Genomic DNA, 26,844 nt, shown 5'->3' with positions numbered 1-26,844 from the left:
AGAGCGACGGTGCTTCTTCACCTTCTTTTTGTGCTTCGACTTACCCGAAGGCTTCGATGAGGAGTGATGGTGGGGACTCCACGACCTCCCGCTCCACCGGGACCTCGAACGGCATGGAGCTGACTGTCAGGCCTCCAGAAGCTTTAGGGACCGCTCCCGCAGAGACTTCGGGTTCATGGCCCGACAGTCGGAGCACGACTTCGGGTCGTGGTCGCGCACCAGGCACCAAAGTCGCACGAGCTGCTGGTTAGTGACTGACATCAACTTGTGACAAGAGTCACAAGGCTTGAAGCGAGTCCGATGATGGAACATCCCTATGTGCCGCTTCTGTTCCACTTTTGTTCTGACTGAGTCTGATGTTACTTCGCAGCTCTATATCTTTATGAAACTAGTGTCCGCACAAGTGTGATGCCTTTTGTAGTTTTTTATCCTTATAAAACTACTGTCCGCACAAGTGTGATGCCTTTTGTAGTTCTATGAAACTACTGCCCGCTTGAGTGTGATGTCATTTTGTAGTTATTGCGGTATCACGATATTGAGTGTGATGTCATTTTGTAGTTTTTGCGGTACGCGTGAGCCTTACGTGTGGGCTATGGTTCTTCCTGTTTACTAACAGAGCCAACTGGAAGGTAAGACGCACAGCCCTCTTAAAATCAAATAATATGTTCTCAATGAGTTACACAATCGTCATTGGTGAATTTCTAATCACATAACTCAGGAGATACGACCGACTCTTTAGAGTCGTTGTTTGTAGAGAGGCGGGGTCACGTTTGTGGGAAATAAAAACACCTCACCCCTCTCGATCGGTGCCTCCCCCTAACTCGGGACCTGCATGAGGTAACGACGGAGAGGTGAGGTCGAGCAACGACATTACCCGCTTTTGTTAAAATCTGGTTAATGCTAAGGAGTTTATGCTTGTAAGATGACTATAAAGGAAGCCTACTCAGGAGACTTTGCTGATATAGTAATTTTTTACGTTATCAGACAGTAATGTGAGTCAAGATTAATTTTGTAAGTAGAGCCATTTGCGAGTTAATAGTGCACAGTTGTTAAGGATGTAAGGAGCAAGGAATACAGGCATGCTAGTAGATAGGATAAGAGTTGGAGCGGAATAGACTTGTTCGCCCGCTTTTATTCAAGTTTTCTGTTTCCCTATTGTTCCTAGAGCGTGGCCTCATTTAACCCTGAGTTTGAGTCCAGGAGAGGTGAGGTCCTTTCCCCGGTATTGCTGGGTGAGTGAGTTTTCCACTCATTTTCAAACGATGATGTGGCATAATGTTTTCCCTAAATTTTTGAGCGGAGGTTGTTGTTTGTGTTTGTGTTGTTTTTAGATCACGATTAGGATCCACTTACACGGAGGAGCAAGAATCAACTGATTGTATCCTTTCACTCATTATTGTATATGTTACATTTATTAGCAAAGTTTGCCCTCACATTTCGCAGTAGCAACGTTACGAACAGAGGCCCAGAAGAAAGCCTTGGGTCTTCCCCATTGAGGCTGAAACATGTTGGAAATTATGCAGTAGATTTGTTCCACACTGTACCCTTGCACTGTTCTTTTAATTAGGAAGAGGCCATATTCCTAATAAAATTCTTTATTGTTTGCTCTCTATCCTATTTTAACTCACCACACTCTTGTTTTGCACTGCACTTTTACCTATTGGTCTAGATCTATTTGGTCATCATGTGCTTGTGGGCAGTGACCCCGCTCTCCTACAGGGTAATATTTGGTCTCAATGATCTAGAGACTCATTACCTCTGAGGGATGACCAGATGATAAAATTGATTATACAACACTTTGATGGGTATCCTATGAACTGAGCGGGTTCTATCCACAATCACTGACACACCTGCTGTTTAAATATTGCTTATCTCATTTCAATAATCGCTGAATTTGTTTAGATTTGATCTAGAATCTATTGAGGTTTCAGCATATTCCTCTATTTTGAGATCCCTAGGTTTTTTTGTTATTATTATTCATTGATGGGGCACAACCTAGGCAAGGTCTTTAAACACTTCTCTGACCTTTTCTCCACCTGTTTGTTATAACATCCCTATGTGCACCAGGAGTTGAACGACTCGAAAAAGATGTTGTCAAAAGTCGAAAAATCATGAGTCAAAAAACAATTAAGGGTACCAGTCTCTCTGGATCTGCGCTGGCTGTCGCGGAAAAAGAAAGGACTGACGTCAGTGTGCACGGACAGTGTCTAAGTAGATACCACAATGTCGACTGACGCCACCTACCAACGTGCAGGGGTACTGCTGAGAAAATATTCTCCGGATCCAGTCTGACGCCTGGGGGTAATCCAAAGGTAAGGAATCTATAACTAATTGTCTCTTTCAGATTTAGAGGACACAAGAAAGAACCCTCTCCGAAGTACCGTACTACTTTGTGACAGGGGGGTGCAGGATGAGCCCTTATATCACGATGCATCCCCTAGACGTAGCAACAACACCTTGTCTCCTTTATTCATGCAGCAAATGGAGAACTGGAGACAAACAGCAGACATTCCGTTACCCAAACTGGTGAGCGACGAGGAACACTGCTTCTTTTATTGGGTGGAGTTTGAGCCAAGACACACCCCCAGAGATGACGTAAATACGGGGTTCTACACTACGCCAGTGTGTTCCTCACCCGGAGAAAGTGAAGGCGTGAGGAGTGGAGACGGAGAAAACAAGGAACCGAGCGAAGGCGGAGGAGGAGAGGACGGCGTTAGGAGAGAGTCGAGAGGCGGAGACCCGAAAGCGGAGGTTAGTCATCTACCCAAGGAGCCAGGAGGCCAACGACAAGGCGCATCGCCCAGCCACGCTTCAAGGGAAGCGTGGCTCACCCAGGTACATTCCCTTATCGTAGGCTGGGCGGGTAAAAAGGGTTTTAAACCACTCTGAACCTCACTCGACCATTCCCTGCACTCCCCTATTCCCCGCACCATCGGCACAACGTTTCATACCACCTTTTTGGGCTAAACTACAGTGCACGTGTGTGGAACCTAACTCCGTTCCCCTTACCACTGTATAAAAGAGAGCACCTGACTGAAGAAAGTCTACCTTTTCTTTTTTTGGTTTTGTTTGATACCGGCGGCCACGACGGAGACGAGAGAAACTACATCACCCAGAAACACCTGGAACATGAGAAGAGCCAGACTGGAGTACTGGAACTAGAAGATATCTCCAACAAGGAGAGACTCTGAACCCCCTTTACCCTACTATCGTAGTGTGGTTCGCCGGCGGCGTTTATTGAAACCAATAAAACCAACCTTATATTCACCAAGAGTCCCAGTGAGTTTTTATATCCTGCAACATACTTCTTACAGTATGAGCAAAATGAAAATCTGTTTATGGACGACCTTGTCAACAACCTGAGGTTTGTAAAGGGTTGCCGACTCTTATGCTTTTTCTACATACAAAGTCCTTGAAGTAGTTCCCTTGGATTATCTTGTGCATTGAAATTTCCTCACCTGCATTTTTGTGAAGCAGTATCTGAAACTTCATTTTCCAGCTGCTAGTTATATTTGCAGACTTCAACGCAAGGATGGGGAATGGGGTGTTAGCTTGCCAGCGTGTGGCCAACTGTCAATATTTCTAGCACCCATTTGTTTCTAACCATAAGTGTTGGGGTCTCTCATGTGGAAGCCTCCTTTCCAGGGACGCTGTGCAGACCTTTACCCCTGCTGATTGCACAGGGGTATTAGTGTTAGCATCCCCAGAAGGGCAAAGAGAAGGCCTATTGAAGTAACAGGGTAGGTGACAACAAACACCTGTTGTTGAGCAAGCCTGCTTCACTGGTACCTTCCTTATAGAACTCCCCTTCCTTTTGCAATTTTCTTATCTGCTTTGATAATTAACAATCAGACATCTGCCTCCTGTTCAAATAGGTCTTTTATATTAAATGTGATGTTCAGCATTCTGGTAATCACCTTTGGAGTGAAATCTATGCACTTTAGCTAGGCTTAGCATTGCAAGAAATGTTTATGGTACATATGGATTACAAAAAAGAGTCTGCCTTATCCAAGGATTATTTCATGGCATTCTTTGAGGCCAGTTTATCCACCACCATGATGATCTCTGTTGTTGATATCGACTTGCAGAGATAGAACAACCCTTATAACACCTTGACAAAAGTCTACAGTATGTAGCTGTTCCAGAAAACCCACAACTATAGCCTCCGTCTTCTTGCATTCTCCTTCTTGTCCACAAGGCAGACTACATGAAGAGAAGGGATATAATCTGTGCCAGTTATGAGGGCAATAGGGGCCTGTGGTCAAAAACTAGAGGAATACACTCTCCTTACTGCCAGGAGGTTTGGTATACATAGCTGCAGGGGACATGACCTTGTTCAGTCTTATAAGGGGATACCAAGAAAGACTGCTAGTCAGTTAGTGTCAAAAGGGTGTGTGATAAGAGGTAGAGGTGCTCCCAGCGGCGCTATCGGACCACGACACACTTCTACTGCACTTGCAGACCCCTGCGCTTAACAAACGCAGGGGTAGATGGCGACTCAACGACGCCCTCTTGCAACACGAGGGGGTGACACAGAGACTCCAAGACCGCATCATAGACTATCTACAGACTAACGACACCCCGGAGGTTTCCCTGACTGCGGTATGGGGGGCACTTAAGAAGGTGGTGAGGGGTGAGCTGATTTCGGAAGGAAATGAAGCTTTCCCTGTCAGCACGGGTGCTTGATCTCGAAAAAGCCCATAGCCGGACCGGAGCACCCAGGATATGGAGACAGCTCAAGGCGGTTAGGGCTCAGCTTGCCAGCTTAGACTTGGACAGGGCAGAGTATGCAGCTCTGAGGCTGCGCCACACGTACTATGTGGGGGGGAACAAAACGGGACGCCTACTGGCGAGTTGCCTTAAGGCTAAGACCCTGAAGGCGAGAGTACCACCCGTCCAAGCTCAAGATGGGACGATCGCTCAGGACGATGTCCAAATAGCAGAAGCCTTCCGCTGGTTCTATGCCTTGTTGTACACGGCGGAACCACTGCCCGAGCAGACACTCATTGACACTTACCTCCGCGACGCGAAGATAACGCCCCTGAACGAACACACCAAGGTCTCCCTTGACGCTCCCATCAGAACCGAGGAGGTCATCTCCGCGATCGCGCGTCTCAAGCCTCTAAAAGCCCCAGGCCCGGATGGCTTTTCGGCCACCTTCTACAAGGCTTTCTGCACCCAAATCGCTCCGTTGATGACCAGACTGTTCAATTCCTTCCAGGGTAGAGGTTCCATCCCCCAAGACATGCTGGAAGCGGACATCGTGGTTATCCCTAAGCCAGGTAAAGACCCGTCCCAGTGCAAAGCATACAGGCCCATCTCCCTTCTCAACCTCGATCTAAAATTGTTCACAAGCGTGCTGACTGCTAGATTGGGCCCGTGTCTACCCGGGATTATTGAGCCAGACCAGGCGGGATTTGTTCCCAATAGACCAATGCGCGGACAACACTAAACAACGGCTCCATGTCATTGATAAAACTCATTACAATGACTCCGACGCGGTCCTCCTGTCGGTGGATGCCGAGAAGGCGTTCGACAGGGTGGACTGGGGTTATTTGGATGCCGTCCTGATGCGCTATGGATTCGGAGACCGATTCCGCACATGGGTTGCTAGCTGTTATGCCACCCCACAGGCCAGGATCTCGGTTAACGGGCTACGTTCGGAACCTCTAGACATTAGAAGGGGAACCAGGCAGGGGTGCCATCTCTCGCCCCTGCTTCTTGCTCTGTACATCGAGCCCTTGGCCCAGCAGATCCGAGACAACGGGTCCATAAAAGGTGTCCATTTTGGCGGCGAACAACAGACCGTAAGCCTGTATGCTGACGACATCTTGCGGCCCTTGAGGACCCCTCGACGTCGGTACCGGCTTTCCTTTCAGAGGTGGAGCGCTTCGTGGAGGTGTCGGGGTTCAGGATGAACTTAGAGAAATCCCTAGTCTTGCCCTTGGGTCGGAACGCGAAAGCGGCACGACATGCCCACCAGACATATGGGGACTTAACAGTTCAGATGTCTATACCCTACTTGGGCATCTCTCTGACCCCGAGCACCACCCAAACGGTTGAGGAGAACTATACGACGTTGATCAATACCCTCAATGGAGAGCTTGCGAGATGGCGGCGCCAGCCGCTCTCCTGGCTGGGACGAGTTGCAGTGGTAAAAATGACCCTGCTCCCCAAGATCTTATACCTATTTCAGACCAACCCAGTTACGCCCCCAATCGGAGTACTCAAACAACTGCAGGACTCCATTACACACTTTGTGTGGGCGGGTAAGCGTCTTCGCCTCCGCAGAGACCTCAATACAAGAGCCACGGCGGAAGGCGGTCTCGGGGTGCCTGACCTCCTTCGCTATTTTCAAGCGACGCAGCTCCGCTACCTCTTAGAATGGAGCAGGCCCGAATCCGAAAAACGGTGGTTGTTTCAGGATCGCGCCATGGGCCAGATGTCCCTATGGAAGATCCCATTCCTGAGACGCAAGGACAGGCCCTCATACCTCAAGGAATCTCCCATCACGAGAACAGTGATGCAGGTTTGGGATAAAGTAGCGTTACCAAAAGGCCTTACCACATTCCCATCCCCGATGTCCCCCCTGTTTGAAAATCCTGCGTTCCCTCCAGGTATGGCCCCACGGTCATTCCCACAGTGGCGTGACTCGGAATGCAAAGCGGCTGGCGATCTCTTCAACCCCGAGGGCTTTATGACAATCTGCACTCTGCAAGACTATTACACGCTCCCACAGATACAACGCTTCCAATACTTCCAGATTAGACACTGGCTTATGGAGAAAGACGTGCAACCTCAAGTCGGCAGACCCCTGACAATCTATGAACGCTGGCTTCACACGAAACAAAAACGACAGACACGCAATCACAGACCTGTACACGATGCTCGGCCCACCTTCCCCCGCTGCTCGGTCGGCGGGACAGAACAGATGGGAACGCGAACTAGGGCGCGCCTTCACAGATAGGGAGTGGCAGGACATCTATTTCAGGGCCCACCACACCGCCCGCAATGTAGCCAGTAAGGAAGCGGCGGTGAAAATAGCGTATTACTGGCACCTCACGCCGGCCCATCTTCATCAGGGTAACCCACGCAGAGACCCCGGGTGCTGGAGGGGCTGCGGGCAACAAGGGACACTCACTCACATCTTATGGGAATGCCCAGAGGTTCAAGGGTACTGGGAGGAGGTGCTCCACAGCTTTGACAAACACTTCGACACCGAAATTCCCCGATTCCCGGCATAAACGCTCCTCGGCCTCCCCAACGCCATCACGTTCCCTCTGAAATCGGTCAGGGGCAAACAGATGGGGCTGGCGATGGGGGCGGCCACCCAACATATCCTGTCACTTTGGGGCACCTCCAGGAAACCTACACACACGGGATGGCTTCATCGCCTATGGTACGTTATGGGTATGGAGAAAATACAGGCCTCCCTCACCCAAACACCGGACACATTTCTGGACATATGGCAGCCCTTCGTCTCCCTCCTCTCGGAGGAGTTCCACGAAATCACTTGCCCAAAATATCTTAGAGTACTTAGACTTCCAAGAGATTTTCAGGGGGAACCTTGCTCACCTACCTAAGCGCCGCGGTCATGCCAGAAACGACAAACTGATGCCATCGCACTTATCACACCGGAGAGGGGGAAATGTGGGTGAGAATGGGGAGGGTAAGGGGGGGGGGGAGTTGGATGTTTGATAGACTGGATTACCACTCGCTTCCATATGCAGGGCCTTACCAGCTCTGCAGGACATGTACTATTTAGCCACCACGGACCCAGCCGATGGGAGAAGAGGGGTAGCAGCTCTTGGCAGGGCGATCGCATGCTCGCCCGAGATGTTGATGTATCCTATGTCTATTGTGTTAAACCTTCAATAAAAAGATTTAAACCAAAAAGGGTGTGTGATACAGCATCACATGAAACACTTATTTGTTGAACCTCCAAACATCTGATATTGGCAAAGGGACGCTGTAGCATGATGCAGTCAAACGAGTTATACAGAGGAACAAAGACGAGAAGAGAAATGTTTCAACAGCTACAATACCATTGCAGATGTTGGAGAAGGAAGTGATGGAGCAAGAGCCTGGAGATACTGAAATGGGATATTTTAGGAGGAACTCCTGATCCTGACTGCCTTAAGATGCTGTTGTTATGATTTTATGTTTTCCATTGTACCTCAATATAGGCCTTGGTAGTCTCCTAACCTTTCACCTACATTTACCCTGCCATTGTACTACATAACGGTTTTTGGTGCTAACATTTTACCTAGTTAGGTGCTGCATAAATGTTGTGTGGTTTCTCCGAAAACTAGCCTAATTTATTATGCATGAGTATTCTCAGAATCACAGCAGGATTACCATCTTCTGCAAAGTAACTGTATCAGGTTCATCACTATTGTCATCCTCGGTCGACATGGCACAGCAAGTTAGAACCCCTGAGGGTAACTTTTGGGTTTATAAGCACCACATCTTCGCTGAGCAAGGCAGAGGAGAAAGACTTCCATGCTGACACACTGAAATGAGATGCTGAGGTCCCTGCATGCAGATACTCCAGCACACAGTGGTCTGACATCCCTCGCGTGGTGTCCAGCTCGGGACCAAGACGTGGACCTTCATTCTCTCACATCAGGTAATGGGGTTAGCTCTTTCCAAGGGGGATTTTTGGCTATACACCTACATACATATTAGGTACACTTAGGTACATATAGTTAGGGTTAGAATAATAGGAGTAAGCTTTGCTACTGTCATGTATTTATATGCCTGCATATATTCATAGTTTCAGCGCTATGGTAGAATTCTACCATCTGTTTATCCTGTTGGTGCTTAGAGCCATATATATCTGTTTCTGTCTTATGGTTGTAGCAGCACACGTATTTTACACTAGAATGACGCTGGTTCAAAAAATACTTATTGAAAATGTCCCCATCGTTTACTCTGTGTATCTCTCTGAGACAAAGTGAGCACGAGTGACTGAGCGAAAAGTACTGTACGGTTTCTGCAATCCCGAGGGGTCAGGGTTGTCATGTTCAATAGTTACCTGAAGGTATTCACACCTTGGTAAGAGGGGCACATAGTGGTACTGTGAGCTAGCTGGTCTACAGGCAAACATATCCGGTGGAGGTGTCTGTAATCAGGCTGAACATCAATCTTACAGTTTATGTTGTCTAAACGTGCAGATCCTATATAGATTTACAGGAACTACACAACACTAGGACAAACCAATTTTCCGAACTAAAAAGCTGTTCTCCATCAAAACCTCAATGTGTAGCTTAGACCAGTTGCTCATGGCAAAAGAGGAACACTTGAAAGGTCTTGTTTTAAAGGTCTCAGAGCAGGAGTCATTGATAAAAGACATAAGAAAATCAAAGGAATTCAGGACCTGCACAAATCTGCCTCAATGTCAAATTCACAAGAAATCCTAAATTAAATACCAAGACAGTACAAGTGGTACTGCCAATATTTGCTTAGTGGGGATGCCACCTCAGACAGCAGGTGAGACAATATTTTGTGATTGATCCAGCTCCTTGTTCAGTGTTAAGTTGCGAAGACATATAGACTTCTGACTAAGGGTAATAAGAAGCCATTGGTACTGTCACAGCAGAGCTGGGCAGCATAAGACAAAGATCCCTTACCCAATGAACAAAAAAGCTACTTTCACTGACAAGGTAAGCCTCTTGAATTTACCTGAAAGTCAGGCTAATCAGAGGCAGATGCAGGAACTGCAGACTATCGAAAACAAAGTATCAATAATGAGGCACATCTTAGGAAATCAAAGGGGGGCTTCTGAGGAATGGCATCATGTATGCATAGAAAGTGAAGTTGTCAATCATTCCTGAAAGTGAGAAGGAAGAGCCTGAATAAACATCATGAGTTGTCAAGTATCCAAAGGCTGAGACTTACAGCTGGAATTAGGCTTCCATTATTTAAAAATATATATATTTGATTGATTTTCATATAAACATCAAACAAGTACAGAGGAATAGGATGAAACATGCCCAGTAGTCCCAACCTGTCATCTGTGTAAGTAGTTAATTGTAGATTGTCAGACTCAAGAGACGCGGGGGCTCCTGCAATCACCTGGGGGGAGGATGTGGCCTAACGGCTATCGGTTACAGCAGTCAGCTCCAAATCTGAAGAACCGGGTTTGTGTCTCGGCAGGGATGCTCAACATTTTGTGATTCTGGGCAAAGCACTTAATCTCCTCATGCCTAACAAAATGAATTTGTCCGACTGTAACGCAACTGGTACTTAGCTACCTTCAGGTCGAGTTCGAGCTATATAAAACTCCCCCCAAAAAAGCTGTTGCATCAAAAGTACAGTAGTGTCGTAGGTAGTATGAGTAATGAGTTGTGTGCATTAACCAAACTTATAACAGGTATTCCCAATAATATAACAGAACAGTCCACATTCCCACCCATCCCACATCACCGCAGTGTCCTCTCTTCACATTCAGATGACAACGAAGAAGAAAAATAAGTAGTAAGGTACTGCCTATTCTGGGAAATCTAGGTCTCAGTTAACTCTTCCCGGTTGCGGGCAGATAAACTGGTATTGGGGGAATGGCAGGTCTTGAGTCCAATAGTCTGTATCCGCATTTCTGGGGGGCATAAGGGCATTGAACCCGTGGAGGTGGGTTTAGCATTAACATCCCCTTCTCTCAGTGTGTCAACCAGTGCCTTACAGGGCCAACACTGCCCTTCCCTTGTGGTCTTCTCTAAGAAGGGCACCCCCTTCCAGTTCGGTTGATCATTGAAGATCAACTTTCCTTCAGTCCACCTGAGGCCCGATAGCCGTTTCCAGTGCATTGTAATACGCAGCTTGGCAAATTAAGCTTCCATGATAATGTAGACTGACCCGGAGCTGGAGGTATGGAATAGTGGGAGAGTGGATAATAGGTATGGAATAAGTTCACTGGTGTGTTCCCTCACTTATTTTCAACCCCATCCACCCAACCTCTCCAGCCTCGTTTGCAGAGGCTGAACTAGTGTCTACCCTCGGTGTTGGAGAACAGTTACTAAATGGGGATGAATCATTGACATCTCTGTTGTTTATGGTTGATCTGTGTTTCATACTTTATGCCAGTCCTCAATTAAAGAAAGTGTTTGCATATTCCAATGGCCATTTTATGACAAGCAGGAGGTAGAGGTCACTACCAAATCTGAAGATAGTAGAGCAAAAAGAAATAGGTAAAGGACCTCTCGGACTGCCAAACAGAGCAGTGCTCTAGGGAGACTTCAGACACTCACAGGTGAGGTAAGCTTCTTACAGGGGAAGGTGCCTGAGCGGGGGTCACTGCAGCAGAAGATGTATAGGTGAAAGCAAGTTCCGTTCATGAAAAACAATTCATTTTAAAGCAGGATCTGTTTCAAATTAATCATACTAGGAGATTCTGAACTCAGAAAGGAAGTCTATTCAAACAGGATGTTATTTATATAAACCCTCCTGGAGAAAGAAGCTTTGCTCACCAAGCTACACAGAGGGCTATCACTGCACAATATTTAAACTATGAAATGAACAGTTTAAAGCACACAAATGAGATGAGTTATCATGGTGCGCAATACAAAAGCAGACAAAACTCACCGAGTGGCCGGCCCAAGACAGTGTTTTTGATAATGGAGTGCTTGGGCATGTGCCTTTTGTTAGGCGGTGAAGGTGATCGATCCATTCTTGCAACTCTTGGCTGTTGTTACAGGACACCACTATTCTTTCTATCATGCTGCCTATGGAAATGTGTAAACAATTTTAGGTCCACAAAGATCAGAAAATACTGCACTTTCATCAAACTGAACATAATTACCAAACACAAATATTTCAACAATTCTGTATTAGAAACAAGTAATCACTAAAGTAAAATAAATAATTAAAATCAGACTTGAAAATGTTTGGAATGTATTGAGTATTGTAGTTATTGCCTATTCTGACGTTTTGGGGAATAACATACGGATCTGATGGATAGAGTTAAAAATACATAAAGCAAATGATCCTTGTAAATTTCAAGGTTTGTATCTTTTCATATTTGACTCAATTACCCTTTAGGAACTATTGTCTTCTTTCTTACCCACAACAGCGAAGGTCTAAAGGTATTTTCAATCCCAAGTTCCACTAGTAATAAGCGAAGCAGCACATTATTTACAGTCTGGTGGCTGTCACTTAATTAGGGAAAATGAGTCGAGGGCTGAATCAGAGGATTGTTTCTCAAGAAACCCTTTGAGGGTGGCGACTAAGGTAAGATTTCTTCTTGTGCAATTAAATGCCCCATACAGAATATACTACATGAGAGGTTTTTTAAAAAAAACCTTTTAACTTCTGTGGACCCCGACTTAATTGTTACTGGGTCTCGGGTGCCCCCATTGAAAAATTATTGGAATCCAGGGAACCCCACTAAGCCATAGCTGGAAGCAGAAGACACCGGCCTAAGCATTTTCGATGATTTGAACAGCAAATGAATACACAAAAAATACAGAAACAAGCATTCTCATCATATAACCAGATGATGAAATATTGTATTAAATTCACAAACAAATATAAAAAATCTAAATTTAATTTGAATGGGAAGATTGCTTTTCTAAATTCAATTGAGGCCATTCATCATTCTTACTATATTCTGCTGGATGCACTTGCAGAGCTTCCACTAATCAATCTGAGAATACTAACTTAATTTTTAGCCTCCAATTTCTTATTCCTTCAGGTTTACAGAATTGTTTTTAAATTTCAGTTTCACATTTTGTTTCCTTATTTGTATACACGTTATTGATCTGTTAATAATATTTAATTTTCGAAGCAGTGGCGGATCCCCTAAATAGGCTTAGATGTCCCTAGGGGTCCTCAGATCACAGGTTCAGAGCCACTACACTAGAGGCTAAGACAGGTGGGCAGACAGTGATGAACTCCTCTGGGGTCGGGGTCAGATTGGTACCTTTATGCATAGCTGTGGGACTTCCCCGTCCTGGAGCCATACTGGAAGTGTGAGGTACAAACACTGGTAGTGTTCATATGGTTGACACTGATCCGATAAAGCTTTGTACGCGTGGCATGTGAGAAGAACAGGAGAGCATCAGATACAAGCGCTTGCTCTGCATATTAGGATTGGTTTTGGCCTGACGCTACAATGCAATATTGTGAGGTTTGTCCAACTCTGCCGCATTTTGAATGATGACCTACATATATGGACAGGTGCATGAAAGTTGAGAGATTTGTATATGATGGAGTGGTGCCCGATTAAATTCCAAAAGGTCTGTGCTCCATGACAAAGCTACCGTGTCCAATTATAGCACTGAGTACGTAATGAAGCCCTAGGGGTTTATACTCCATTTCATAGCACCACTTGGAATTCCTGTTATTACACTAGTGGCATGGCTGATTGTCGAAACACATGTACTGCTATGAAGGATGTATCACCCGCACACTGGACTAAACAGCAGTTTTGCAAAATATAATGCTTAATACCTTTCAGATACTAATATAAAGTTACTTAAAATAAAAATCCTTTTATAAGGGAAGGGCAATCCAAAGTGTCATTAATGTCAACATTTTGACCCCTAGGAGCGAGTTTGAAGAGTCTTGATAAGGGCAGGTTTTCTGGTGCAACAGCCCTGAAGCGCAGTGTAATGAATGGGTTGTACTTTGTGCAACTGTAAGTTCTTGGAAACTTCTCTGTCAAACAGAAGTTTGACTGAATCATGACTTCCAATGGGGAATATAAGCACTCAAATCGTGAGAGGATAAGCAGGTGAACAGGGTGGCTGCTTTGCTAGGCGGGCTGTCATTAGAGGTTCCTTTTCTGATGGGAACAGAACCCAGTGGATTTATCTACACCTAGCAAAGTGGTGACTCTCTCCATGTCTGACAATGATACTCAAATGCATAGCTGCCAAGCTTTCAGATTGCTATGTGTGACATTTCAATAATTTCAGTGTAATTATGAGTGACATTTCAATGACAATGAGTGACACTTTCTGATGGAGCCGGAGTTGTTGTTGCTCAATTCACATAGTTTGAATAACAAAGGGATACAGAGCAGACTTGTGTGTTAAGTGCGTTCTGGTAGAAGACAAACGTATGCCAGTCTTCTGTCATCAGGCAAGCCTTTTTCGTAACGTAGTCCTTCCAATATGGACTCTGGATCTCTGGTGATCCCAGTGATGTCGCTTCTGCCGAGGCCCTTGTCATCCTGTACTGACCAGAATCCTGCCTCCCACCTGAAATGGTATCCTCTGATTGGTTTAAGGGTTTAAGACTCCCAAATACCATCATGGCCCTAACTCTGCCTGGTTGATCAAGACGACCCTGATCGTAACTGGTTGCCGGAGTAATTTGTCTTCTGTTGCGGGCCGGTCTCCCTGACCTCAGGTTCTGCTTCAAACCTGCATAGTTGAGGCATCATAATTTTTCGAGTGTCGCCTGTGCAACGCTTTCACCGGCCACCGGGCTTGCACGGCTCCACCTTTCCAGAGGCTACCCAACAGTACCATGGGCATGCCCAACATGAGCGCAGCCATCTTTCAACTATGGCACTATCCTACCAGGGAGGTGCTAGACCTAGGAAATGTTCTGAGGAAAACCCAGCCATAGAATTGACGGCAATCATAGACGGGAACATTCTGGTTATCTTAGGATTTTCTGCAATTATCTCACTATCGTGTAGATTCTGTGGTTGTTAGGCAACTGCAACCGTATTAGACTGTATCCTTCACAGTAGCCGATAGTGACATGCTTACAATTGCCATATTGCTAATTACCTGACGACTTAAAGTGTGCGTAACTTCAAGCATATGCAGAAATTATTAAAGCGTTATCTCCCCCTGTTTTGCATGCGTTATTTGGGTACTTCTATTGCTATACTTTGATGCACATCCCAATGCTAATAGGTTTTTGGTTTTGAACAGGTGCTCGTGCATTCCAGGGTTTTTGGAACTTCAAAGAAATGACTTGTGGCAATGAGGTAATTGAAATTTTTATGGTCAGGTATGTCCCCTAACGTGTACCCCAACGTCTCCATGTACGAGTTTAAAGTGCATGTAACTTCCCTCCGCAACCGAATCTGAAGACGCAAATACATTTGCGTCTAACGTCAACATGTCCTCTATCAGATCCACCATGAATGGATTGATAATTCAGTTCCTAACCATACCATGCCAACGTCTTTACATGGTGCACTTTCACGTTTTTCCTGGCTCTGCAGAGCTAGGCCCTGATTTCTGCCCTCGAACCACTTCTGTCTCTGCCTCTGAAAGCTGCAGCATGGAGATGCATCCCTGACCTCTGCCTTACTTCCTGCCAAGCGAAGCGGTGCCTGGCTCGGCCTGGCCTGCCTGCCAAAACAGTATTTTGCCTTCAGGTTATCAGCCAGCCTCCTCGAAAACACATTCCAGTCTAGTGAAATAGGTAAATATATCCCCGGCTGCAGAGCAAAGGGCCAAGCCTTCCTGTCTCCTTCATGTAATTCATTGCTCCCGTTACCATGGTAGGCCCATGGCCCCGCGCATCACACTTAGACACATATGCATTTAGTATAGAATAGTCTCTGCCCGAGAGACCTTTTACTTCAGATTAAACATCCCCAAATACAAGATATCAGACATGTTATACGAACAGGTCGATATGACATGCTAGACTTCTGTCTCTTCTACTAGTGCTAAAAGTCAGACCCTCAGTTTTCCCCAGATACATGTCATACCATCTGCGCGCGCACCCAGGTCACAGGTTTCAGCTGACTCTGCAGAATCCTCTATGCACCCACCCACTTATGACACGTTTTTGTGACGTTTCCAGCACACACCTTCGTGCACACCCTTGTACACGCCTTTTTGCTACGCACATGTGTTCTTATCATATTCTTTTCACTTGTCACGCCTACTGTATCCATTGCCATTGTACAGTTTTACTATATATGTCATGTACTGTTAATAAATCGTTGACATCTTTTTGCCATCATTGCATATACCCCCGAACCCTTGTATTGATGGAATTGATTTCCATGGCTCGAGCCATCCTGATTAAAGCCCGTATGACTCAGACACCACGGACTCCGACTCTCATTTGATTGAGCTATTCTTTTACTTGTCAGTAATTATATGGTAAAACTTGTACGGTAAATTATATTTACCACATAATATGGCGCCCGAATAGGTACCCCTCCCCCACCCCACGTGCCGGCGATGCGTCGCAGGCCTTGCCCCCTACCACAGCCGTGACGGACTCCTATGCGCATCTGCAGGTTTCCCTGTATCTCCCTCAGGCCTACGGAGGTGACGGAGACTGCGGTCGACATCCAGACGAGGCGGTGAGGAGTGCGGAGGATCCCGACCAGAGCCCAGCCGAGAAAGCAGTGTCCGAGGTGTCGAGAGGCCCACCTGTCCGAAGCGTCGAGGCGCATGCGTAATGCGTAGTGCGCAGCAGCAGCGACGTCGTAGCAGTCCAGTCAAGTCGCGTTTCCGAGGCCTTCCGTTCCGTGCTTCCCGGTGAGTACCGTTGCTGGGGACGCATCAAGACGGGTGCATTAATTTGTATCCGGTCAAGACGGGTTTGGGTACACAGATCCGGTCTGTACTGTTTTAGCAGTGCATCTGTACTGTTTAGCAGTACATCTAGTAATACAGCGATTCAGTATTTTTGTTATAGAATGTATTAGTCAGTATCTGTTCAAAATGTTTCAATGTGTTTAATGTCGTGGTATGAATGATTGTTTGCATTTCATTACTGTGTTTATTGTGTTCGCGTCCAGAGTAAGGTAACCATGCCGTTATTCTCAAAGTTACGACAGATAGGAACTAGGAAAGGGATACTCGAAGAAGCAGTTCCCGTCCCACCCAGGGACACTCCAGGACATTTTATGTACCATAAGCATGGCTTAGGTGCCATACTGTACTTAGACTTATGGGTGGACTATACTAAAGACTTGGAAGAGAAACAGAGATGGCCCGTTACAGGGACATGGGATGCTGAGTGCATCATGAGAGTAGAAGAAGCGTTATGGAAAAAGAAAGCCAGACAATCACAGAAGGATGCCATAGAATTGTGGCGTAAAGAATCGCATAGACGGACAGAGAAAGAACTCAGAAAAGCAGAGAAAAGTAGAGAGGATTCCGAAAAAGCTAGAGAAAAGGAACTACTAGAAGAAGGAGAACGAGTCAGAATGGAACAACAAGACCGACAGAGAAATGCTCTTATTACAGGACTGTATCCGGTTCTGGCCGAGGGGCTGCCCAGGGCGACCCCGGATATGCCAAGCGATCTGCCGCCACCATTGGTTCTGACTAAAGTACGTCATAAAAAGACCGCAGCAGACATTTTCCTTTCTTCCTATTTAGATGATGTAGCTCCCGCATATACCAATGTACCCGTACAACCTGCTAATAATATTCTGCCACAGCATATTCCTGCTGATCAAGCCACGACCCCTCCACGTCACCAAATTCCCGCACCTGTTGTCACTTCCCCTACTGTTCCCCCTACTATTGGTCCTCTTAACCCTTTTGCTACAGATGCGACTCAGAGTCAGTCGTCCCCGTTAAATGTATCTTTCCCACACCCAATGACGTCAAGTCATGCACATGGTTCTGCCTCAGAAGGTGCTTCAGGAGGTCCCTATCACACTCCACCACAATTACATCGATTGACAATGAGAGAATTAGCAATGCAGCGTACACCTAAAGCAAGCCCAGCTGAAAAGCTCAAACAAACAATTGGAGATTGTAGATACGATCCTGTCCCTGGCAAGCAAGGGGACCTGTTGTTAGCATCATTACGTTTGAGACGTGTTACAGATTATTTGATGACATTACCAGAAATGCCAGAACATCTAGACAAAATATATCACTTTATTCGATCGGGGGAGGGTCCAGAATGTGTTCGTGAAGCCATGGCATATCAGAAAGTCGAGACTCAAGGGTTAATATTGCGATTTTTGATTAATTGTCTGATAAGGGAATAAGATCAGCCAGGTTATTCTCAAAAAGAAATGGAAGGATTGACAAATTGGAGTCAGAATATTGCAGATTGTAAGCATGACAAAGAGAAATGTATAGATGCCATGTCCAGAAAGATCCGTAAAGTAATAGTGGCCATACATGCCCGACGCAAAGCTGATAAAACACCCGAGTCAGACGAAAGGGAATCCTCAGAGGAGGAAGAACCAGTGAATCCAGCAGCTACTCAAGACATGATAGCTTACGTGGGTAGGGCAAAACTCCCTAAACAGTACTCTTCTGATAGACCTTTTGATAGACCGGTACGCCTAGAAAATAAAAGACGTTTCCTTTCCCCAATACCAGAGCAATGTTCCCTTGAACATATTTTCCAAGTTACTGATAAAATCCTGAAAGAAAGAGTAGGTTATCATGAACTCAATACCTTACGTGATCAGGAACTAGCCCGGTCAGCAGTCCAATGGGCCGGGGATGACAGTATATATAAAGATGATTTAGTAGTGCAAACATTTTTAAGTCTTACTCCAGAAGAACAGCGACTAGCTGGTATATACATGACCCAACATCTTATTGTACAGTATGAAAACCAACAATCTGACCCAGGTCCGTTGTATAATCTATTGCAAGACTTACTCCTGAGAAGATGGAGAGGTCTAGGTACCGATTTAATTGACATCATTTTAGAACAACGCCATAAATACAGAACATTTTTGACACCACATTTTGTACCTGTTCCACCCCCAGTAAGCTACCCTTATCACCTAGATAGACAGAACCCTTTACGAGAAGTACATCCAATCCGGAAACCAGATGATACACTTGAACGTGTATTTGTATACACGCCCATAACTAAAATGGAATTATTGGAAATGAAGAAAATAGTGCCGAGTCATGATAAAGATCCAGCAGGGTTTCACCGTGAAATAAAAGACATGTTACTCATGGGAGATTATACTTATCCCGATATTATGAAAATACTGAAAGTATTATTGCCTGCCGGTATTTACGAGAAACTTAAAGAAAAAGAATGGGAGGTGGGAGATAAAAAGATCAATTGGACTGAATTGGAAAACGAAGAAACCGGTCGAACCCCAGGTTTAGGTCTTGGGGAGAAAACTAAAGCATTACCAGGATTATTAGTACAGGTTTTGCCAAGATTGTTGACAACTAAAAAGGAGGACTGGGATGCAATCTCAGCCTGCAAACAGAAACACGACGAAGACACTAGTGATTTTTATTCTAGATTCGAGAAATGTTTTATTATTAATAGTGGCCTGAAAACAAGTAGTGAGTCCTACCCACATCTTTTTGTGACCAAATTAGTCGAGAATTCCTTACCCCAGGTTAAGAATCGTGTATTGAAAGTCGAGAGCACATGGCAAGCAAATACGCCTTCCCAAATGTTACAAATGTTACAGTACCACCAGAACAGGATTAGGGAGGAACATGATCACGAACAGAGACGTATGAAAGACACGAAAATGAAAGTGCTAGTTGCTCAGTCAGTTCCAGGTGATGGTCAGAAAAGGGGTACGACACAGTCCAATAATTCGGCAGCTCCTGTTAAAGGGACATGCAACTATTGTAAACAGCCAGGTCACTACGTAAACGATTGTGCAGTTCTGAAACACAATATAGCCACAGGTAAAACTAAAGAGAGACCACGTCCACCTAGACAGGACCAGGTCCAACAACATATTCCGCAGAATGTGCAGCCTATGCAGGTTCCACAACAGGCCGTAGCTGTACCACAGCCCCAGCCCATTACCGCCACACAACATGTTACACAGCAGATGTACCAGTATGCACTATCCGACTACCCTGATTATCAGCAGTACACATGAAACAGCCTAGAGAGGGAGGTTGGCTTGCCTCTTATTGAGGTTCCTGTAGATCAAGAGGGTCCTTATGTACATAGTCAGGTATTAGGAAAGGATAGAAAATTTTTGATTGACACAGGGGCAAGCAGGACTACCATCAGTCATGACGAGGTTCCAGGGGCACCCCTCTCAGGCTCACAGAATGTTTCCCTTGGATTTTCAGGAAAGCCTATTGTTAATGAAGTATCGAAACCAGTTCCTCTTGCAGTTGGTCCATTATCCCGTACTACAGATTTATTGCTCACGAAATCATGTCCAGAAAACTTGGAGCTGTAGTTTGTTGTTCTCCGGAAGGAGTAAGGCTGTTCCTTCGTGATTTTAAGGGACATTATGTATTGAGAGATTTTGATCCCAGGTTACAGAATGTTCCTGCACATTTATGGGCAAAAGGCCCCACTGATGTAGGTTGTATGCACATTACACCATACCGTCTTACACTCAAGCCAGGAGTTGTACTGCCCCGAATCCGACAATACAAGTTACCACCTGATGCTGTAGTGGCTTTACTGAAAATCATTGATGAGCTCATTGCACAAGGAGTGGTTGTAGAAACTGACTCCAATGTTTGTAATTCCCCTATCATTCCGATTCTTAAACGCACTGATCCGAATGCACCTCCAGTCTATCGATTAGTGATCGATTTGCGAGAGTTGAATAAATGTATTGTGCCACAGTATCCAGTGGTCCCAGATATCTCTTCATTATTGACAGCTATTGATTCAGAGGCGACGTTCTTTACTGTAATCGATCTCAAGAACGCCTTCTTTAGTGTCCCCATTGATCCGGAAAGCCAGTACCTTTTCGGATTCTGTTTAAATGGCCGTAGCTTCAGATTTGCACGCGCCCCTCAAGGATTCACAGAAAGCCCCAGCATCTACAGCCAAGCATTGAAAAGACAACTTGACAGTATTCACATGCCTGCCAACACTGCCCTACTCCAATACGTCGATGATCTATTGATCACCGCCCGAAGTGAACAAGAGTGTGAACGTGCATCACTGACAGTTTTGTATTTCCTGGCGGACAAGGGACACAAGGTGTCTCCTTCGAAGTTACAATTCTGTGCCCAGCAAGTGGTGTACCTTGGGCACTTGCTGTCCAAGTGGGGTAGGCAGCTGACACCTGATCGCATCCAGTTAATTGCACATCTACCACAACCCAAGACACAGAAGGAAGTACTAGCCTTTATTGGACTCACTTCTTATTGCAGACAATGTATTCCCCAATATGCATTTCTAGCTAAACCGCTTATACAGTTGACAACACAGGAGGCAGCGTCTTCGTCTGTTCTCCCATGGACTCAGGAACATACACAAGCTTTTGACGAATTAAAGAAAGCGTTATGTCAAGCACCTGTTTTAGCGACACCATGTTACAGCAAACCTTTTACACTTTTTGTCACAGAACGCGATGGCACAGCGTTATCAGTTCTCACTCAGGTTCAAGCAGACAAACACAGACCGTGTGCTTATTTTTCGAGCACATTGGATCCAGTAGCCCAGGCCTTGCCTGCGTGCTTGAAATCAGTTGCAGCAACAGCCCTAGCAATCAGACAAAGTGACTCCATTGTATTGGGACACCAATTGACAGTACAGGTTCCACACTCTGTGGAAGTTCTCCTAAACAGAACACAGACCCAGCACTTGACCATAGTACGACTGACAGGTTATGAATTGACATTGTTCCAACCACACATAGAAATCAGCTGACACCTGATCGCATCCAGTTAATTGCACATCTACCACAACCCAAGACACAGAAGGAAGTACGAGCCTTTATTGGACTCACTTCTTATTGCAGACAATGGATTCCCCAATATGCATTTCTAGCTAAACCGCTTATACAGTTGACAACACAGGAGGCAGCGTCTTCGTCTGTTCTCCCATGGACTCAGGAACATACACAAGCTTTTGACAAATTAAAGAAAGCCTTATGTCAAGCACCTGTTTTAGCGACACCATGTTACAGCAAACCTTTTACACTTTTTGTCACAGAACGCGATGGCACAGCGTTATCAGTTCTCACTCAGGTTCAAGCAGACAAACACAGACCGTGTGCTTATTTTCCGAGCACATTGGATCCAGTAGCCAAGGCCTTGCCTGCGTGCTTGAAATCAGTTGCAGCAACAGCCCTAGCAATCAGACAAAGTGACTCCATTGTATTGGGACACCAATTGACAGTACAGGTTCCACACTCTGTGGAAGTTCTCCTAAACAGAACACAGACCCAGCACTTGACCATAGCACGACTGACAGGTTATGAATTGACATTGTTCCAACCACACGTAGAAATCAGACGCTGCAATACACTAAATCCTGCTACACTTTTACCTTCAAGCACAACAGATCCTACTCCACATGACTGCTTGGATGTCATTAATACAATCACGAAGCCCAGACAAGACTTGACAGACGTTGCATTACCCGATCCGGACCTGACACTTTATGTGGATGGTTCATGTATGAGAACAAGTACAGGAGAGCTAGTGGCCGCATATGCAGTGACCACTGAAACTGAAGTCTTAGAAACACATCGCATTGACACCCTGTCAGCTCAAGCAGCAGAGCTCATTGCTCTGACCCAAGCCTGTATACGAGCCAAGAACCTTAAAGTAAACATATACACAGATTCACGTTATGCATTTGGAGTCGTACACGACTTCGGTGTCCTCTGGCAAGAGAGAGGTTTCTTGACCTCTCACGGAGCCAAGATCCAGCATGGCCCCCTCATCCAAGCTCTGTTAGAAGCAATACATTTGCCTACAGCCATAGCCATCATGAAGTGCAAAGCACATACAAAAGTCACAGACACTATTTCCCAGGGTAACGACCTGGCAGATCGAACAGCGAAACACACAGCTCAGACTCATACTCATACGACTGATATGACAAAGACTGACGTATCTTCACTGACACATTGCATGACAGTTAGGGACGCCACACAAGATGTCATCGACATACAGACACATGCTACTCCAGATGAAATAAAGAAATGGACTGAACAAGGAGGGGTCCAGACTGAACAGGGATGGATGACGAGGGGAAAGACCACATGGTTTCTCCCCGACTCTATGGTTCAGGTTATCATCAACACTGCACATAGTCCAGCACATTTGGGAGAGAAAGCCATGTTAGACAGTTTACAGAACCTCTGGTTTAACAAACATTTACGAGCAGCAGCAAAACAGAAAGTGCGTACCTGCATGATCTGTTGTCAGTTCAATCCAGGTAAAGGGATTCCCGTGGAACGAGGTGGATTTCATCCTCCCGACCATCCTTTTGAAGTCCTCCAGATGGATTATATCTAGATGGACAGATGCCGAGGATTCAAGTATGTCCTCGTAGTTGTATGTGCCCTATCCAGATGGACAGAAGCATATCCCTTCCCAGATTACACTGCCCCGACCACTGCCAAGCAGTTGGTTCGTGAGTTCTTCCCACGGTACGGTTTGCCCCGTGTCGTGTATTCAGATAACGGTCAGCCATTTTCGTCCGAACTCATGAAGCAGGTTTCACTTCTGTTAGGTTATCAATGGAAGTTTCACTGTGTCCGACATCCCGAGACAGCAGGTCTCGTGGAGAGACACAATCAGACTCTGAAAACCCGTCTTGCCAAAGTGTGTAAAGAGAAAGGCGTAGATTGGATAGTCGCTTTACCAGTTGCCCTTTTTTATATGCGAATGGTAGCTCATTCTAGGACAGGGCTATCCCCGTATGAGGTGGTCTTTGGTAGGCCTCCTAATATGTGGGGGACGCTTATGCCACGTAAAATAACCGATGTTGACAGTACTATGCCGACAGATTACCTTGCTTCCTTGATGTCTGCACTACTATCATGTTGTTCACAGGTTGCGGCAGCCTTCCCAGACAACACCGAGGTGAAACCGCATGAACTGGTCCCAGGAGATGTCGTCGTAGTCTGTAACTTCGATAGGTCAAGCCCTCTGGAGCCCCGCTGGAAATAGCCGAAGATCGTCTTGTTGACCACCAGGACTGCGGTGAAATTAGAAGGAAGGAAAGGCTGGATCCACTCCAGCCATGTGAAAAAATTTTATGGACTCCCGCCAAAGACCGATTCCCAGGACTTTCGCATTCCAGAGACTGATACCAAACTCCCCCTGTTAGAGAAAACTCCTCAGCAGGAGTATCGAATGAAATTGAGGTCTAGTAAGTCAGACAGTTTAATTGTTTAAGTCCCCTCCTGGGTGAAGCGGTTAGACAGTTTCTTGACATGTATAAGTTAGACCCCAATAGAGAGAGAGATAGACAGGAGACCAAGAAACAGAAATATTGTAAAAATCTCCGAAGCCGTTGTATCTGCACGTTACTTATTATGTTTTTTCTGAGTCTTACGTTAGTCTGCATCAGTTGGATGTTATATATGTACTTTCCCATTTCACATTCTTTTTCTAATGTCACTGCAGAGCACACGTTTAGTGAACTACCCCCTCATGAATTGTCTTATCTCCTTGCGCTGCGCAACAATACATTCATCCGTATGTTACACCATTCACACCAGATTAACAATGCTACTTATTGTTGGATATGTGGCCGACTCCCACCCTATCAGAACTACAAGGGAGCTCTGCCCCTCTTTCCTTACCCGTTTACACATAATGGTTCCTGTGGTGCATGGTTTAGTTTAATATCCTCTTTAGACACTGAATCCCGTGTTTCCCAAAGCAAATGGATATGGGGAAACCTGAACACTGTCATGAACAAAGCATGTTTCCCAGACGAAGAAGGTCTTCCACAAATGTCAGGGACCGATCTAGAAAATGAAGTGTATGGATTAGGCAATTTTACACTTAACCTCATGATTCTAAACGTTCAGTCAGAAACTAGTCCAGACCTGCCATCTATATCAGTTTTACCAGCAAGAGGTATATTATGTGTCAGAAAGAATGGTTCAGTACATCTAGGTCACAGTGACTGTACTACTGTGGTCGAATTCAGTGATGAAGGCAAGTCTACATTCAAAGCTTCCCGACACTCCTATTTCATTTGTGGTCAGACAGCTTATGTACGATTACCTCTAGACTGGGATGGTACTTGTTTTATTGCATTCCTATTGCCACCAGTTTTTCTAGCCCCATCTGACTATCACAGGAATTCCCGCCTCAATCTTGTTAGACACAAGAGAGATCTCCCAATCGTTGATCAGACTGAAACTACATGGGAACAATATACAGATTTCAATAAAGGATTCTTTCCTTATTTAGGCACTGTCTCAAATAGTAAACTGATACGCAAATTAACCAGAATCCTCGAAGCAGTAGTGAATGAAACTACTTCTGCTTTGGGCAACTTAACAGAGGAGCAGTCTGCTATGAGACTTGTTGTTCTTCAGAACCGCCTTGTCCTTGACGTCATCCTGGCCGATAGGGGCGGAGCTTGTAGAGTCATCGGATCCAGTTGTTGCGTGTTTATTCCTAATAACGCGTCATCAGTCTATAAGGCCATCACCAGACTTCACGAAATTGCCCATCAGATACATCAGAACCCAGGCTCCTGGACTTGGTCTGGTTGGCTCTGGAGTGTAATAACAGCCTGGGGATGGAAGCTACTGTCATTCCTAGGGATTATATTGGCCATAGTATTCAGTTGTTGTCTATGTGTTCAATGTGGGCCAGCGATTTGCGGCTTGTGTGCCACAGCTTGTATTCCCCGCTCAAGTTCACGTTCCCATTCCCGAATAAAGAAAGAAGAACAGATGATGTTATATGAACAGATAGATGGTCTCATGAAAATAGATATATCCTGATGGGTCCGTAGGGGACAAGGAAGGAATGAGGTAATTGAAATTTTTATGGTCAGATATGTCCCCTAACGTGTACCCCAACGTCTCCATGTACGAGTTTAAAGTGCATGTAACTTCCCTCCGCAACCGAATCTGAAGACGCAAATACATTTGCGTCTAACGTCAACATGTCCTCTATCAGATCCACCATGAATGGATTGATAATTCAGTTCCTAACCATACCATGCCAACGTCTTTACATGGTGCACTTTCACGTTTTTCCTGGCTCTGCAGAGCTAGGCCCTGATTTCTGCCCTCGAACCACTTCTGTCTCTGCCTCTGAAAGCTGCAGCATGGAGATGCATCCCTGACCTCTGCCTTACTTCCTGCCAAGCGAAGCGGTGCCTGGCTCGGCCTGGCCTGCCTGCCAAAACAGTATTTTGCCTTCAGGTTATCAGCCAGCCTCCTCGAAAACACATTCCAGTCTAGTGAAATAGGTAAACATATCCCCAGCTGCAGAGCAAAGGGCCAAGCCTTCCTGTCTCCTTCATGTAATTCATTGCTCCCGTTACCATGGTAGGCCCATGGCCCCGCGCATCGCACTTAGACACATATGCATTTAGTATAGAATAGCCTCTGCCCGAGAGACCTTTTACTTCAGATTAAACATCCCCAAATACAAGATATCAGACATGTTATAGGAACAGGTCGATCTGACATGCCAGACTTCTGTCTCTTCTACAAGTGCTAAAAGTCAGACCCTCAGTTTTCCCCAGATACACGTCATACCATCTGCGCGCGCACCCAGGTCACAGGTTTCAGCTGACTCTGCAGAATCCTCTATGCACCCACCCACTTATGACACGTTTTTGTGACGTTTCCAGCACACACCTTCGTGCACACCCTTGTACACGCCTTTTTGCTACGCACATGTGTTCTTATCATATTCTTTTCACTTGTCACGCCTACTGTATCCATTGCCATTGTACAGTTTTACTATATATGTCATGTACTGTTAATAAATCGTTGACATCTTTTTGCCATCATTGCATATACCCCCGAACCCTTGTATTGATGGAATTGATTTCCATGGCTCGAGCCATCCTGATTAAAGCCCGTATGACTCAGACACCACGGACTCTGACTCTCATTTGATTGAGCTATTCTTTTACTTGTCAGTAATTATATGGTAAAACTTGTACGGTAAATTATATTTACCACAGAAAGTCGGCATTTTAACAGTGTTACATTGATTGTAGCATTGTAGCACTGTGCAGGCTGAGCTTCCCCTAAGCCCG

At 45.5% G+C, this 26,844-nt stretch overlaps 1 protein-coding gene across 4 annotated transcripts in view; it reads right to left on the bottom strand.

Annotated features, from left to right (window-relative positions):
- ARHGEF6 (Rac/Cdc42 guanine nucleotide exchange factor 6) overlaps positions 1–26,844 on the bottom strand; it is a 1,115,823-nt gene that overhangs the window by 325,204 nt on the left and 763,775 nt on the right. For all 4 annotated transcript variants that reach the window (XM_086918632.1, XM_086918633.1, XM_086918635.1 and 1 more), the window contains exon 15: positions 11,581–11,720. In XM_086918632.1, the coding sequence (XP_086774758.1) occupies positions 11,581–11,720 (140 nt within the window). The remainder of the gene's footprint in view (positions 1–11,580; positions 11,721–26,844) is intronic.

The sequence above is a fragment of the Lissotriton vulgaris genome, chromosome 4_1, assembly GCF_964263255.1.
Source record: "Lissotriton vulgaris chromosome 4_1, aLisVul1.2, whole genome shotgun sequence".
In the NCBI taxonomy this organism is placed as follows: domain Eukaryota; kingdom Metazoa; phylum Chordata; class Amphibia; order Caudata; family Salamandridae; genus Lissotriton; species Lissotriton vulgaris.
The sequence above is the reverse complement of the archived record's forward strand: the minus strand, read 5'-3'. Positions and strand labels throughout refer to the sequence as shown.